This window comes from Bolinopsis microptera, chromosome 8 (genome assembly GCF_026151205.1).
Source record: "Bolinopsis microptera isolate Bmic1 chromosome 8, MBARI_Bmic_1.0, whole genome shotgun sequence".
Lineage (NCBI taxonomy): Eukaryota > Metazoa > Ctenophora > Tentaculata > Lobata > Bolinopsidae > Bolinopsis > Bolinopsis microptera.
The window spans coordinates 7,048,990-7,066,034 of NC_087079.1; the positions used below are offsets into that span (position 1 = coordinate 7,048,990).

A 17,045-nucleotide genomic window follows, 5' to 3' on the forward strand; every position below is an offset into this window, starting at 1 on the left:
GGATCTGACTGAATGTGGAAGTTACGAGCACTTACCCCTCGTGAGATAGTCCAATACAGCAGAGAACTAGAGGTAGTATCCAGCATATGCTTGACTGAAGTTATAATATACTTAAAGCCTCGATTTACCTCAAACTATTTGCTCCACCGATCCAATTCCGACAGAACAACAATAACAAACAGTCTAAAAGGTGCACTGCGCGCGTCACGTTGAGTGAATAAAGTATAATATAATAAGCGCGCGGCATAACGAAGTGTTAACGATGTCAACCTTTTGACTATATTTTATGTGTTTTCCCGCCCTCATTATGAAAGAAAATGTGTTATTGCTCAAATGGCTTGTATCATGTCTTGCTAGAATATTGACTAAGAACAAGTACAGTTACCTGGATAATATGAAGTCTCCTCATCATCTGATCGTTACTACTAAACTTCTGAGTAGAGACGGTGGCTTGGTAAATGTTGTATACCAAACAGCAGAACCACTTAGATTGCGCTATTATACAATACTGGAACATAAACCCTGTGTGATTAGAAGTTAACATCATAGAACATACTTCATATTTAATATTTAGTAAGATAATTACTTGACAATTACTTGATAATTAGTGTTTAATTGATGGAACTTTAATTTGAGTTTGTTTAAATAAAATGACGGATAATACAGTTTAGTAGTCAGAAATAACTGAAGGCTTGCTGATATCTCAATATTTACCCTGAATTGTACAGAAAAGTGAGCCACTGTATTCGTCCTGTCGTATGATATACATCTGGGAGCAGTAGATATGTGTCCCCACAATAACAGGAATTCCAACAATCCACACACTGGTCATACTGCACATGCTGATGTAGATCGGGATCACGTGCGGAAACTTCTTCCTGTCAACATAAGATGTTGAATTATTATTGTCAACATGAGAAGTTGAATTATTGTCAACATGAGATGTTGAATTATTGTCAACATAAGATGTTGAATTATGTTGAAATATTTTGAATTATTCACAGAAAGTAAAAGATATGTTGATTTTTGTGACCAACAACAAATTTTCATATATTTTAAAATAATAGATTTAGTGGTCCGCTCTTTGACAGCCCTGTGGGTTGTGACTGGTCTCCATGACTACAGTTATTATAAGTGTTGTGGCACAGATACGTTATATTATTATACCATCACGCAGGATGGGCCAGTGTTGCAGTTTTAAAGCCGGATTTTCTCTTGTCTTCGTTTCGTGACGAACTTGAGCTGTTTATTTTCTGTTTTGTACTAGCCAAACAACGATCTTTGATCGTATCAAGAGGTTCTTTACGCAGAAAGGTGTATCTTTCTATTTAAGGGGGGGGGGCCAATGGATATTTTTTTGTGAAACTTGATTTCGAGATAGCAGTTGACCAACAAACTAAGACCAGTGACCGAACTTTTGAGGGGGTCCCGGACCCCAACCGCCAAACGGTGCCCGCGGGGCAGCCACGCCCATATTTGGTCCAAATTAGGCCCAATTTAGCCAAATACCCTGAGCATGCCCAAAACCCAAATTTTAGGTGCTCTACTTGTAGCTAGTGGTCTCCTGAACTCGTATATGAAATTTCATCAAGATTGGACAAAAAATGACTGAGTTATGAGCCAAAAACCATATGCCCATATTTGGGCATACGCACCAAATTTGGTAGATTTTGTCCCATAAATTGGTCAAATATCAATATTTTTCACTGAAACTTACTTTATATGAAAGGTAAGCCTAAACTACATATTCTCTGTAAGTTATAGCTTTATATCTGTTTAAATGTGGATACTAAGGCGAAAAGACCACACAAAATGAACTAAATTGCCCATATCTTGGTTCGCGATATTCGCGGAATTGATCTCATTAAAATTGTAACAACTCAATCAGTTTTCAAAATTTTTCCATGAAATTTTCGGAATCGACTCGAAATCGCATTTCCACCTTAGTTTGAGAACAGATTTTTGATTAAGGCCTCAAAAAAAATTTGGCGGCCAAATTCTGAATTTCTCCGGGAAAATTTTGGAATTTGGCCGCCAAATTTTTTTGGAGGCCTAAATCAAAAATCTGTTCTCAAACTAAGGTGTAAATACGATTTCGAGTCGATTCCGAAAATTTCATGGAAAAATTTTGAAAACTGATCGAGTTGTTACGATTTTAATGAGATCAATTCCGCGAATATCGCGAACCAAGATATGGGCAATTTAGTTCATTTTTTGTGGTCTTTTCGCCTTAGTATCCACATTTAAACAGATATAAAGCTATAACTTACAGAGAATATGTAGTTTAGGCTTACCTTTCATATAAAGTAAGTTTCAGTGAAAAATATTGATATTTGACCAATTTATGGGACGAAATCTACCAAATTTGGTGCGTATGCCCAAATATGGGCATATGGTTTTTGGCTCATAACTCAGTCATTTTTTGTCCAATCTTGATGAAATTTCATATACGAGTTCAGGAGACCACTAGCTACAAGTAGAGCACCTAAAATTTGGGTTTTGGGCATGTTCAGGGTATTTGGCTAAATTGGGCCTAATTTGGACCAAATATGGGCGTGGCTGCCCCGCAGGCACCGTTTGGCGGTTAGGGTCCGGGACCCCCTCAAAAGTTCGGTCACTGGTCCTAGTTTGTTGGTCAACTGCTATCTCGAAATCAAGTTTCACAAAAAAATATCCATTGGCCCCCCCCCTTAATCTTGTATAACTATATAAAATATATATAACTATATAAACTTTCGTTTTCATTTTATAGTTTCTTCTCCGTCAACTAACTTGTTTCATTTACACCATTTGACACGCCCTGTCGTTAGTGTTGCGTGAGCCGGATTAAGTAACACAAAATCCAGAAAACTAAGTTTTTCTATAAGAAGTGGCTCACGATAACAAAGAAAAGTTAGCATAATATAAAGTAACATGATATGAGGTTTTAATAGACACATTCTCTACCTCGTGTCACGTTTTCATTCGTATATTATATATATTGTAATCATTAATCATATACTTCATAGTGAAATAGCTACTGTAACATAGCACGAGACAGCATGGAGTAGAACTCTAAAGTTCTATAGAACGCATGAGTCCAGGTTACTCTGACTTTGTTCTTTCATAAAATACTTACTTCGTGATTATAATATTATATGCAATATCTTGAGATCTTGAGGTTGTTGAATGTTGATCGCTATTTCGGTAATTTCTTAATTCCTTACCTTCTTGTACTATAAACCGTTTTTTTTTTGTACTTTTTGGCATCTTCTGCGGCGGCGCATTCCTAATTAATCCGTTATTCACGTTACTATAGCTCTGGTTTATAACCGTACGAAAGTTTACGCGATATACATATAGATCAAAAGTGACTCACAGTGTGCTGATAATACCTTGGCTTCTCCTGCGGGAAATATCTGCAAATTATCAGCTCTCAGTGTCCTCGAGTTTTAGTGCATATAATTCCCGGAAATAGTTATACATTGTATAATTGTCACTGAATTTATGTTTATTGCCAAGTTAGATTTTGGCATGAAACCATAGTATAGCCTCACAACAAATGTTGCACCCCGTGAATCTGTGTGCGTCAGCTGAGCATGCAAATAACTGATAAGGAAACTTGATAATGCTGAATAATGTAATAACTTTGTGTGTAACTGCATGATAACGAGTCATAGCGTGATGTAATTACGAATAATATGATGAATATTTTCAGCCAATTATGTGTATGGGTTACCTGAGCATGTAAAAAACTTATTAGAAAACCTAATCACGTGTAATTACGAATAATATAATGAATGCATAATAAAGTTATGTTTAACGAACGTTAATTGAGACGCTTAAAGTATTGTTGTTCATTTCTTATTATTTCATGTTAGGGTTATGTGACCTTATAAGATGATGTATGCTGTCATAACATTCCAAGGTTAACTTCGTAACACAATACTGTGAGCTTTGTCTACATTCCCGTTTGGCTGGCAGAAGCACTGGCAGTGTTCAGCGCGGCTCTTCTATATCATGAGCACAGCACAAATCACACTTGTAATATTCGTTAGGTATCAGTTTTGCAGTCTAGTTGATAAGTGTTATTTTTATGTACTGTACTATTTCACCTTCCGAAAACTGAATATTTTCACTGTTATGAAATTCCTTCGCCGACTTTATACTGTGATATTAATAACTATGCTAGAAACCCTTAAATAAACTTGCTAGAAACCCTTGCAGTTTTCAACTTTGTATTTTGTGTTACCCTGTCTTTTATCTTTACTTTCTCTTTATTCGTTGTTTATTGTTCTCTCCTCGGATCTATTCCGTCCTTATTTTGGGAATTGTTAATTTCTCAAACCATTCACCATCTCAAGTCACAAAATATTTCTTAGACATAGAAGGTTCTTTAGAATACTCTGATTTTATATAACCAGTTTACCAACAAACTAGGACCTGTGAGCAAACCTTTAAGAAAACTAGAACACGGACCCCGGGCGCCCACCAGTGCATGTGGATTGTGGGGCAGCCATGACCATATTTATTATTTGGGTTAAATTTTGACTAAATTGTGCCAGATCACCTAAAAATGCCCAAAACTAAGCTTTGTGGTGCTTTACTTGAAGCTACTAATCTCTTGAACAAGTATCTAAAGTTTTATCCAATTTGGACAAAAATTAGCTGAGCCAAAAACTATATAACCATACTTGGTCACAGGTCCTAGTTTTTGAGGACGATGATTAAACACTCTACACGGAACAAGCAGGCATGTTGAATTGAAACCGATACTCTTCATGTTCGAAGCATTGCATGCTCGGCGCACATCCTTGGACACGAGAACCAGCCCATTTTGGACCCGGCTAACGTCCGTTATGTGAACACATGCCGAGAGCTCGGCTCTCGGCATGTGTTCACATATGAACACATGCTCTCGGAGAGCTCAAACACTTCTTAATATACTTCATAATACACAGCTACTTACTAAACTGTCATGTGAACCCTACCCAGGTTCATAGGATGGTTATACTATGGATCACATCAATTTCAAGTTTAATTCCAGTTTAATTCCAGTTTAATTCCAGTTTAATTCCAGTTTAATTCCAGTTTAATTCCATCACAAATGATACGTCACTGATTGGGCCATGTGATGTGATACCTGTGGGAGGCCGGAATGAGAGGTTCCTAGTTGTCGGTCACCGATCTTCTTTATATCGTCCTTATAATATCACGTGATCGAGAGAGAGTGTTTCGCCAATATCTTGCCATTAAACTTAAAAATCTCTATAGGTATCGAGTCAGTCGATAAAAAATGTCACAAAGTTACGGAGGAGAAGACAGGATTCTTTCATCAGATCCAGGACCGTCGACCAGAAATCAGATCTGTGAGGTATGTGATGAGAGAGGTCACTCTGATGAAACATGTCCGTTGGTAGTTAAAGCCAAATATAACTACGAAGCACATCGAAGTAAAGCAACCATTAAATTTGAACATGAAACATCTATTTCTGCGATAGTCACAACACCAGGGACAGAAATTGCAAAACAGTGCAAAAAGTGCAAGAAGGCCGGAATCGGAGCGAACAAAAACGGTCGTAAATGGAACGAAGTATGCTCATGCTCAAAACCATCACCAGAAATAAAGCCAATTAAAGGATTCAACGAGCTCAATCTCGATGAAAATATGCAATTAAACATTGTCGGCAGGAGTCGGTGTGGCTTCAAAGTTCCCACCCCGATCCAACGATACGCCCTACCTATTATTATAAAGGGATTTGATGTAATGGGCTGTGCTCAAACAGGAACAGGAAAGACTGCAGCATACCTTATTCCAATGATAAAGTTAGTCAAAGAAAGGGGCTTCAGGAAAGTACAAGTGGGATGGGATGAACCTCAGAAGCCAGAGGTTCTGATAATCGCTCCTACTCGCGAATTAGCCCAACAGATTCACGAAGAAGCTCTTAAGCTCACATTGAATGTGAGACCTCCTTTTGGGATCAAAGTCGTATACGGAGGAGCAAAAACAAAGTTCCAACGTAGTAAAATCAGGCAAGGCTGCAACATATTGATTGGAACTCCGGGTAGAATAAAACATTTCATCGACGACTACACAATAAGCTTGGAGAATACAGAGTTCCTGGTTCTAGACGAAGCTGATAAAATGATCGACGATGGTTTCCGGTCAGACATAGACGAAATTGTCAGACTTACTGATATGCCAGAAAAAGAAGATCGCCAGACTCTCATGTTCAGTGCAACTTTCAGATCAGATCTCCAAGAACTAGCAGCCGCCTCCATGAGAGAAGATTTTAGATTGATCGAAGCGGGCGTAATTGGATCGGCACAGCCAAATATTACACAGAATTTTGAATTTGTGGAAACAGCTGCTCAAAAACCAAGTATGCTTAACCAAATTCTGCTGGATATTCAATGCTGGAACGAGTTAACTTTTCTTGAATGCAGCTGCTGGAAAAAGGAGCGAAATGAATTCAATACAGCTGCAGGTAGTGATCAGCCAAACATAGGACTCTTCCTTTTGCATGTCTTAGGTAAATGTTCCCAAGAAAAGATTCTCATCTTCGTTGAGACCAAATCAAAAGCCCAGCAACTTGCAGACTCTATTTCTGAACATCTTTACAGAAACTTTAGAGCTCGTTTCATGACAAAGAAAAAGTTTAAACATTTTTACAACGATGGTGATGATCAAGATCTTATCGAAAATTTTGGAGCTATAAGTTTTCATGCTGATAAAGATCAGTATAACCGTGAAACAGCTTTGTCTTTATTCAACAGAGGAGTTTATCCTATTCTAGTGGCAACAAATGTAGCAGCAAGAGGACTCGATATAGAAGGAGTAACCTATGTGATCAACTACGACCTTCCAATGAACCTTAGCGACCTTGGAAAGTACCAGAAGATCGACACAAAAGCTCTGAAAGATAGAGAAATAAAAGAGAGACCAGTCCGAAATCAGTTTGAGGAATACATACACAGAATTGGGCGAACTGGCCGAGCAGGCAAAAAAGGAGAATCAATTTCATTCTTCCAGTTAGATAAAGATCGTCATTTAGCCGAACCCTTCAGACACATGTTAGCGGAAGCCGAACAGAGTGTTCCTGAGTGGCTTGGAGAAATAGCCGACAGTGAATGGTCTATTCGGAATGCTAGAAGAAAGAAAAACGCAAGTGAAAGACCAGCACCATCAGCAGTTGCGGGATTGTCACGAGGTCCTGTCGCAAAAGAATGGGATGATTCAAACGGGCCCTGCAGTGATGAACTCTGGAAAAAAGAACCTTAAACTTGTGATTGTGCCAATGTGCCTGATAGTTCGATAAACTGTCTTCATATTAACACAAATCATCTGATATGATAAGAACTAATAAACTGTTTCGATGCCTTTAATTCAAGAGCAGTTGATAGAGTAGCCGTTAATTATTACTTAATTTGATTTACTGTTCATACAATTAATAAAACTGTTAGTTAATTGTGTTTAAAGAAATTAGAATAAATATTAACCATCTTCTTTTCAAACATTTATTGGTTTATTTATCCGCATGCACTGATATTTTTTTTTTTATCAAGACACTTATTTTACTTCGGTGTATTCCAACAGCCACATTGTTACACAAGTGCAACCAGCCAATTACAGGAAGCCGAAGGATCTTTTTGGCCAGTGACGGTTAAGGTAGTGTGTACCATACTTTCTTCGCCCGAGACTTTGCTGCAATGTGCAGCTCCTCATTTAACCCTCACACCCGATTTCTCGAGTATTCGGCTGAGTAGACCGGGGGGCTGCATAGACCACTCATGATCCTTAGCTGAACGTCGACGACGCTCACCCCACTCGACGACGCTCACCCCACAAAAAATATAATTCAGATATAAACTGGAAATCTACTCTATTAGCCAAAATGGTTCCATAAGCATTCAGTTGACCGGAAATACGCTTTAAAACGAACTAGGAAAGAGACTTAAGTCAGTGGTTTCTTATTAGCAATAATCGAAAAGCAATAAAAAATTATCAAATCCACTGACTCATAGGTAAGTGCCGACATAATAGGTATCTAGTAATTCGATAAAACATGTCACAAGGTTATGGAGGAGAAGATAGGATTATTGCATCAGATCCAGTATCATCTTAAGTTCTTTCTTATTATTATTTGAGAAGCTGAGTTTTTATTATATTTTTCATTTCTTAGAGAGTTAGATTATGGTACCTGATAAAAGATGTTGATACTCGATATGTTAATTTTATCAGATAATACGGTAAGGTAATACAGCATAATTTGCTTTATCATTGTCTTATGATATTTGTTAAAAATCTTTAATATTTACACTGTTAATATGAGGTTTCCTCGCCGTCTTTATATTGTGATATACAATATTGTAAATAACTATATTAGAAACCCTTGTATGAACTTAACTTTGTATCAAATTTCCCCTGGTTTTATCTTTACCTCCCATTTGTTCATTGTTATCTTTAATCCTTAATTTGTGATTTCTTAATACGGATTCTGCAAATAACCTTTTGTCTTAAATTACATTTTTACGTAAAAAATAGGGTGACTGACAACCTCCCGCTTTTCATATCCCTTTACAATAAAACCCTGATTTACCGCTGAGTTTGGGGAAACATCCGCAGTAAATCGTGTTTTGGTAAATCGGGGTTTTACTGCACAATACAAATATCACAAAGTAATTACCAATTAACGACCCATCTTACTTCAATAGTTATGTATCCAAAAGTGTAGGTATCGAGTGAATAAAACATGTCACAAAGTTATGAAGAAGAAGAAAGGATTCTTCCATCAGAACCGGGACCATCGACTAGAAAACGGATCTGTAACGTATGCAAAGGAAGAGGTCATTCTGTTGAAAAATGCCCGTTGGTAGTTAGATGGAAACATAAATATGAACCACACCGAAGTAAAGCGACCATTGTTGTTCCTGTGATAGACACAACACCAGAGACATATTGCGAACAGGGATTGTCAGGTGGTGCTGTCGCAAAAGAATGGGATAACTCTAACGGACCCTGTGTTGATGAACTTTGGGGAAATGAACCGGAGTTCCTGGTTCTTAACGAAGCTGATAAAATGCTAGACGATGTAGAAGAAAATGCTGAACTTACTGAAATGACAATAAAAATATACCACGAGACTCTCGTATTCAGTGCGAATTTCAGATCAGATCTAAAAGAATTACTCACTTTGGCAAAGCCAAATATGACACAGAGTTTTAAATTTGTAAAAATAGCTGCTCAAAAAAAAGGTTTGCTTAAACAAATTTTGTTGGCTATTAGATTAGATAGATTAGATTTGAAAAATTTTCAAAACGGTATATACAAATCAACAGGATTATAAAACATAAAAATAAAAACCGCTTTGTCGGCAAATGCCAGGGCCCTAACAATCCACTCAAAAAAAATTCAAAACAGGACCCAGAAGCTTGTAAGCCACTGGTCAAAAAAAAAGTGAAATCTAATTAAATAAAGATTTTGTTCAAAAATCAAATAAAATCAAAATTACGCGACCAAAATTCAAAAACTCTCATAAATGTGAAAATCTTAGTATCAATCAATATCCATGATCAGAATAATTGAGGAAAAACGCGAAAATCACATACATTACTGTATTACAACAGATGTCAAAAATTGTTATTAACAGAGATCCAATGTGTCCATAATAAAATAATAAAGTTCAACTAGCTTCCCAATCAAAAGGTAGTCAAGACAGGGTAACTAGAGTAGTAGGCAGTAACTTAGTAGTAATAGCAGAGTAGGGATAAATTTGCTATCAGTGAGAAAGATGAGGGAATAGTCAGCATCAGGATGCAGAGAGTTTTCCCGTATGTGTCCATGCTTTAGTTGTAGTGTCAAAGTTGTGACTTCCAGTAAGATCAGGTAATCTGGTGATCTTAAACCCGAGCATCTCGAACCCCGTTTGACTCTTCTCGCCCGGTGTCGCACAATACATGTACTGTGCGACACCAAGTGAGAAAAGCAGCTGAAATAAGGTTACGGAAAATGGGGGGGTTATCAAACCCCCACATAGTAAAGAAACGGGGCGTTTAATGAGGGGGAAGTGTTGGAGCTATGCCCCTCAGGGGGTAATTTAAGATTCAAAATAGAACATTAAGCAAGGTAAAACAGCTAAAAACGCAGCTCAAATGATCACACACACTGAATAAGAATTGTCACAAATTGAACATGAACATGCACATGCAATCGGAATTACCCAGCTTGAATAAGAATCTAAAAAATGTCCAATTTGAACATGTAAATGTACATGCAGTCACATGCCAAAATATCAAAAACATGCAATATGGTAACAACATGCATGGTGTTAACGTGTAACTGAGTATGACTCGGGGTTCTTAGATGCAGTGACAAAAAATGTTTGCGCATCAAGATTGGATGGTTCCCATGTGTTATTTGAACCATTAGATTGGTACATGAGAATGAACTGCTTAATATTGTTCTTGAAGGATGAAATTGTGGTGATATTTCTAGTGAGATAACTTGAGTTGTTAACAGCATTCCAGATTCTGGGAACAGCGTATAACATGTTGTGCATATTATCTTTATAATACACTCTAGGACAAATAAGCCGTTTATCGTTTACAGCTGAAGTTTGAAAGTGTTTTCTTAGTAACGTTGGGTAACCACCAGCATGCACTACCTGAAATCCCTCAGTGAGAATAAATTTATGATAAAGTCCATACACGGTAAGCACTTTGTTTTCACTGAAAACACGCTTCGTATTTCCTTGCTGATGTTTGTTAACTCTGCGAATCCCGAACACATTTCTCAATGCCTTTTTTTGATTGATAAAAAGTTTATTCAACTTATTAGTTGCTGTGCTGCTTCCCCAAACCGTGATCCCGTAGGAAAGATGCGACTGTACGAGTGCATTAAAAATAGCAATTCTTAACATTTTAGGGGCGGTTTTACGAAGTTGATAAAGCACACCATTAACTTTGGAAACCTTCTTCCCGATATAGTTTATATGATCTGACCAATTTAGCGACTCCTCAATAAACACCCCTAGAAACTTGATACATTTAACTCGCTGTAAATTGTAGCCATCATAGGTCAAAGTATAATTATCAGCCTCAAGATTAGGCTTCGAGCGAGGTGTTCTGAAGAGCATGAATTTAGATTTAGTAAGATTAATATGAAGGTAGTTGGCATCAATATAAGATTTAAGATTGCAAAGATTATTATTATTATTCAGTCTTGGAACGAGCTAACATTTTTTACTTGCACCTGCAGGAATAATGAACATAATGGATCCAACAGAGCTCGACGTAGTCGTCAGCCAAATATTGGGCACTACCTCGTTCATGTTTTAGGCAAATGTGCCAAGGAGAAAATCATAATCTTCGTTGAGACGAAGAAGGAAGCCGAGGAACTAGCAGACTCTATTTCTTATTATCTTCATAGCATCTTTAGAGCTCGTTTCATGACAAAGCAAAAGTTTAAAAATTTGTTCAGGGATGGTGATGATCAAGATTTATTCTCAAATTTCGGAGCTATAAGTTTTCATGCCAATCAAAACCAGCCTGAGCGTGAACAAGCTTTGTCCTTATTCAACAGAGGAGTTTATCCTATTATAGTGGCAACAAATGTAGCAGCAAGAGGACTTGATATAGAAGGAGTAACCTATGTGATCAACTACGACCTTCCTATGAATCTGAGTGTTCTAGAAAAGTACCATGAGATCGATATACCGGCTCTAAATGAGGAAGAAATAAAGCAGAGTCCCGTTCAAAATCGGTTTGAGGAATACATACAAAGAATTAAATGGACTGGCCGGGCAGACAAAGAAGAATCAATTTTGTCCTTTAAGTTAGATACAAATCATCGTCTAGCCGAATCCATAGGAGAAATGTTGGTAGAAACCGACCAGAATGTTCCAGTGTGGCTTGAGAGAGTCGCCGATAGCGAATGGTCCATTAGGAATGCAAGAAAAAAGAAAAACTTACGTCAACAACAAGTGGGATCAGAAGTTGAGGGATTTTTGGGTTTTAATTCCAAAGAATGGGACGATTCTAATGGTCCCTGCGTTGACGAACTTTGGGGAAACGGAGAATTGGCTGCCGCCTCCACGATAGGAAATTTTAGGTTGAGTGAAGCAGGTGTAATTGGATCGGCTCAGTCAAATGTTACACAGAATTTTGAATTTGTTGAAGTAGCTGTCCAAAAAGAAAGTAGGCTTAAGGAAATTCTGCTGGATATTCATTCCTGGAACGAGTTAACATTTCTCAACTGCAATTGCTGGAAAAAGGAGCGGAATGGATACAACTCAGCTACAGGTAGTGATCAGCCAAACATAAAGCACTTCTTATTGCATGTCCTTGGCAAATGTGCCAAAGAGAAGATTCTCATCTTCGTTGAGACGAAAAAAGAAGCCCATAAAATAGCAGACTCTATTTCTGAACATCTTTACAGAAATTTTAGAGGTCGTTTCATGACAAAGAAAAATTTTAAACTTTTGTACAACGATGGTGATGATCAAGATCTTATCGAAAATTTCGGAGCTATAAGTTTTCATGCTGATAAAGATCAGTATAACCGTGAAACAGCTTTGTCTTTATTCAACGAAGGAGTTTACCCAATTTTGGTTGCAGCAAACGTGGCAGCAAGAGAACCCGATATCAAAGGAGTGACTTATGTGATCAACTATCATCTTAATGTTTTAGAAAATTACCAGACAATTAGCACACAAGTTCTCAAAGACGTGGAAGTAAAGCAGGGACTAGTCCGAAATCAGTTTGAAGAATACATACGTCGAATTGGACGGGCGGGCAAAAAAGGACACTCCATTTCCTTCTTCCAGTTAGATAAAGATCGTCATTTAGCTGAACCCATCAGAGACATGTTAGGAGATGCCCAACAAAATGTTCCTAAATGGCTTGAAAGAATAGCCGACAGCGAATTTTCTATTCGGAATGCGAGAGAAAAAGAAAGGAAAAAAAGAGTAAAGGAAGTGCGAGAAATGCGAGAAAAAGAAAAAAACGAGCGGGATCAGCATGAGAGGGATTCTCTAATAAATCGTCCGATTCTAATGGACCCTACGTTTATGTACTATGGCATGGGGAAATGGAACCTAGCTAGATAAGCGACTGTGCCTGAAATTTTGATAAAACGTCTCCAGACACATTATCTGATATGATAACAACTGATAAATTGTTTCCGAGCAACATTGATATTAGATTATCATCATGTAATATCATGATTTTCATTCGTGGTTTATTCAATCTATTAAATTGGGTAGAAATTGCCAGTTATAATTTAGGCTCAAGCCTCTAATTCCAGAGAAGTTGATGAAGTAGTCATTTAGTATGATTATTGTTTGCTTTAATTTATTGTACATAATTGACTTGAAATTGACTATATTAGCCTAAATGGCTCCATAAGCATTCTGTTTACCAGAAACAAGCTTTAAAACGAACTAGGAAAGAGCCTTAAGTCAGTGTACCAAAGTTTAAGTTTATTTCTCAATTCAAGCCCGATTGAGTTCTGTTTGATATAAATTGATGATCAACATTCATTCGAGAAATATTTCAAAATAAACAATAATGATGTTCATTTTTTACGACTGAAGGTTCATTATTGCATTTTTCTCTAAGAAATCCATCATAGTAAGTGATATCATAATTCACAGACGGATTCTTCAGCTGACAGCTCGTGTCACGTGTAAATCATATGATCTTAAGTAAAGTTCAAGTATCATAGCGTAAGTCCACCTGGAGCATGATGATAAGGGTCTAAATCCAGGTCACTTCAACTATGTTCTTGAAATTGCCTCTTCTTACTCAGTTGATAAATGTACGGTCTACAGAGTCTACTTTACTGGCTTCAAAAGAGCCCAAACTCTGTGCTCCACAAGGGACAGTTTACCTCATCTACTGTCATAACAGTATAATGTACTAATATATAACATGTATATTTGCAGACTCCTTCAATATTGAGCTGCCTGATAAGAGGTTTTGAAATATGCACATATAACCTAGCAGTGTGGTTGTGTGACCACGAATGAGCAAATACCCGGCGTTTCTAAGCTACCTGGGGAGGGAGCTTTTTGTTGTTGCATTATTTGGCACCATTCCCACACTTTTGGTAGTGAGGTCCTATGCGACATTGATCTGTAGCTTTAACAAGGTCAACAGTTAACACCTGCCTACGCCCTACATTAACACATCCGGTCTTGTGATGACATGTCACAACACAGTTACCATTAATAGAATCAATCGGTGTACTCAAGTACTCAAAGTTCAATTCAGACCAATAAGTCGGCACTTACCTTACTGTACATGTATCATGTGACTACATCCCTGGTCATTGATTGCAGGAATATTAGCTTGAGATTCATAGATATTTTACATCTGTAACTATAGTAACTAAGTATCTGTAACTAGAGTAACTGAGCAGATTAAATTAAATATTAGAAATATTCCGAAGATATTATTCTATTCCGTTGTTTTACAGTTTGTAGAGGAATGTTACTGTATCACACATGAATCAGTGTGCGAGAGTATGTAAACAACTCATTTGTAAAGTTAATACTATGCTGTAACTATGCTGTAATTTAGTTATTTAAGTAACTTATTTAAGTAGCTTATCGAATAAAGAACTGCTGTTGTTAATTTCTTACAGTTATGATACGTTATGTTGACATAACCTGTTCGGATAACTCCCCCTCACATTTCTATAAGCTGAGCGTTGTAAGAATCTCTGTTCGGCTAGCAAAGTAGCTGACATTATGCTATTATGCTATAATATGTACTATGTAAGCGCTGCTCTGCCAGCTGAACAAAGGATAGAAAATCTGCTTTTCATTTTTCAGTTTCAATTGGTTATATCGTTGGTGATCCAATTTGCTCCCCGTATGGTCATGCTTTCATGTTTTTATACTGTCAGTGATGATAGATATTTGGTTTTTGCTATCTTGAAAGTTTTAATGTAAATTGCGCGTTATAATTGTCACTGAATTTCTGTTTATTGCCAAGTTAGATTTTGGCATGAAACCATAGTATAGCCTCACAACAAATGTTGCACCCCGTGAATCTGTGTGCGTCAGCTGAGCATGCAAATAACTGATAAGGAAACTTGATGATGCTGAATAATGTAATAACGTTGTGTATAACTGCATAATAACGAGTCATAGCGTGATGCAATTACGAATAATATGATGAATATTATCAGTCAAGTATGTGTATGGGTTACCTGAGCATGTAAACTGTAAAGTGTAAACAACTTATTAGAAAACATAATAACGTGATGTAATTACGAATAATATAATGAATACATAACAAAGTTATGTTTAACGAACGTTAATTGAGACGCTTAAAGTATTGTTGTTCATTTCTTATTATTTCATGTTAAGGTTATTTGACCTTATAAGATGATGTATGCTGCCATAACATTCCAAGGTTAACTTCGTAACACAATACTGTAAGCTTTGTCTACATTCCCGTTTGGCTGGCAGAAGCGCTGGTAGTGTGCAGCGCGGCTCTTCTACAAAGCACAGCACAGATCACTTTGGTAGTATTCGAGTATACCGTATACGTTACTTACCTGTATTTGTTGCTTCGTATCAGTATTTGTTGCATGTTGTATTGTCATGTAAATATCTACATTAATCGGGACCCCTTTTACTAATCTATGTAAGTTTGTATAATAAATAATTTATATTGTGTTCCCATGTCTTGAACATTATTCTCTTTTATCCGTATTTACTACTTTGTGATTTGATTATATAAATTTTGCAAAAATTCTATCGTCTCAAATTACATCTTTACATACATAAATAATAAATATAAAACAAGTTGAATATTATCATCTTACGACTCCTTCTAGACTATCTATTCTCCGTCCTTTTTATTTCAGCTTTTGTATACCTTACTCGGGAATATTATGACTGGGATAAAGTGGTGGGTTTTGGAAAATTCCGCCATATTTTTCCCGGTCATTAATTTTCCCAGTCATAAATTAACCCGCTATAATATTCCCGAGTAAGGTATGTGCCTTAATCGATGTATTTTCTTTCGCTGGATTGTGCCACTTCTCGTAATGGTTGATAGACATAACTAATGCCAAAATGTCTCTTATTTTACAAAGTATTGTACTTAGTTTATATTTGGCGAATCAGTGCTGTTCCGTGAACCCTTCCGCTTTGTCAAACTCTTCTTTGTTGCAGGACATTTCCGATAGTCGCCGGTTCATCTTTTGGGAGCTGGTTTGTGACTACAAAAGTCACGTGATCAAACAGCATACAATAGTTATACTATGTAAATGTCACGAATTATTAACCGATTAATAACCAACCAACTTACAGGTAGTTATATAAAACTATAGGCGTCGAGTAAATATGTCAAATCGTTATGGAGAAAAAGACAGAATTCCTCCAGAAGAGACGTTGCCGGTACCACAATCATCGAGATCATCGAGAAAATCGTCAAGAAAATACCAAAGATGTGAACAATGCGATCAAAAAGGTCATTCTCTTGACGAATGTTTGTTGGTAGTTAAAACAATGAACAGCTACGAAACCGACCGAAGCAAAGCGAAGATAAATTTTGAACTCCATAAATTCGTGCGTGTGCCAGTCACAACGCTAAGTCCTATGTGCGAAGACTGCAAGACTCGTCAAACTCAACAAAAAATGGACGGGATTGGAGCGGCAGAAATTTATGGTGAACGTAAAGAATGCTCATGTTTCAAACTGGTAAAAGTTTTACCCAAAACCGAGCCAATTAAAGAATTCGGCGAACTCAATCTCGATAAACAGGTGCAATTAAACATTGTCGGTAAGACTCAGTGTGGCTTCAAAGTGCCCACCCCGATCCAACGATATGCCTTACCCATTATTATCGAAGGATTTGATGTAATGGGCTGTGCTCAAACAGGAACCGGAAAGACTGCAGCATACCTTATTCCAATGATAAAGTTTGTAAAAGACAAAGGCTTCAAAAAGAAAAGGGTAGGATGGGATGAACCTCAGAAGCCAGAAGTTCTGATAATCGCTCCTACTCGTGAATTAGCCCAACAGATTCACGCTGATGCAATAAAGCTCCGT

The 17,045-nt window shown here is 37.2% G+C and overlaps 4 protein-coding genes across 8 annotated transcripts in view; all 4 read left to right on the plus strand.

Annotated features, from left to right (window-relative positions):
* The window catches only part of LOC134819525 (plakophilin-2-like), a 98,644-nt gene that overhangs the window by 39,471 nt on the left and 42,128 nt on the right, over window positions 1-17,045 (plus strand). The gene's annotated exons all lie outside the window — the stretch shown is intronic.
* Window positions 5,258-7,533, plus strand: LOC134819533 (ATP-dependent RNA helicase glh-1-like). The gene has a single exon (XM_063829519.1). It carries the CDS (start codon window positions 5,276-5,278, stop codon window positions 7,259-7,261), a length of 1,986 nt encoding a protein of 661 aa, XP_063685589.1. The 5' UTR covers window positions 5,258-5,275; the 3' UTR covers window positions 7,262-7,533.
* Window positions 11,250-13,387, plus strand: LOC134819536 (uncharacterized). Its single transcript, XM_063829524.1, has one exon. It carries the CDS (start codon window positions 11,427-11,429, stop codon window positions 13,083-13,085), a length of 1,659 nt encoding a protein of 552 aa, XP_063685594.1. The 5' UTR covers window positions 11,250-11,426; the 3' UTR covers window positions 13,086-13,387.
* LOC134820077 (ATP-dependent RNA helicase glh-1-like) lies at window positions 16,309-17,042 on the plus strand (the record flags this gene model as incomplete). The annotated part of the gene is given in 1 exon segment (XM_063830301.1): window positions 16,309-17,042. A coding segment is annotated over 1 exon segment (705 nt), but the record flags the coding sequence as incomplete, so codon positions are not given.

Coding starts and splice junctions, on each gene's coding strand:
- LOC134819533 (XM_063829519.1), top strand. CDS start 5,276: ATGTCACAAAGTTACGGAGGAGAAGACAGGATTCTTTCATCAGATCCA.
- LOC134819536 (XM_063829524.1), top strand. CDS start 11,427: ATGACAAAGCAAAAGTTTAAAAATTTGTTCAGGGATGGTGATGATCAA.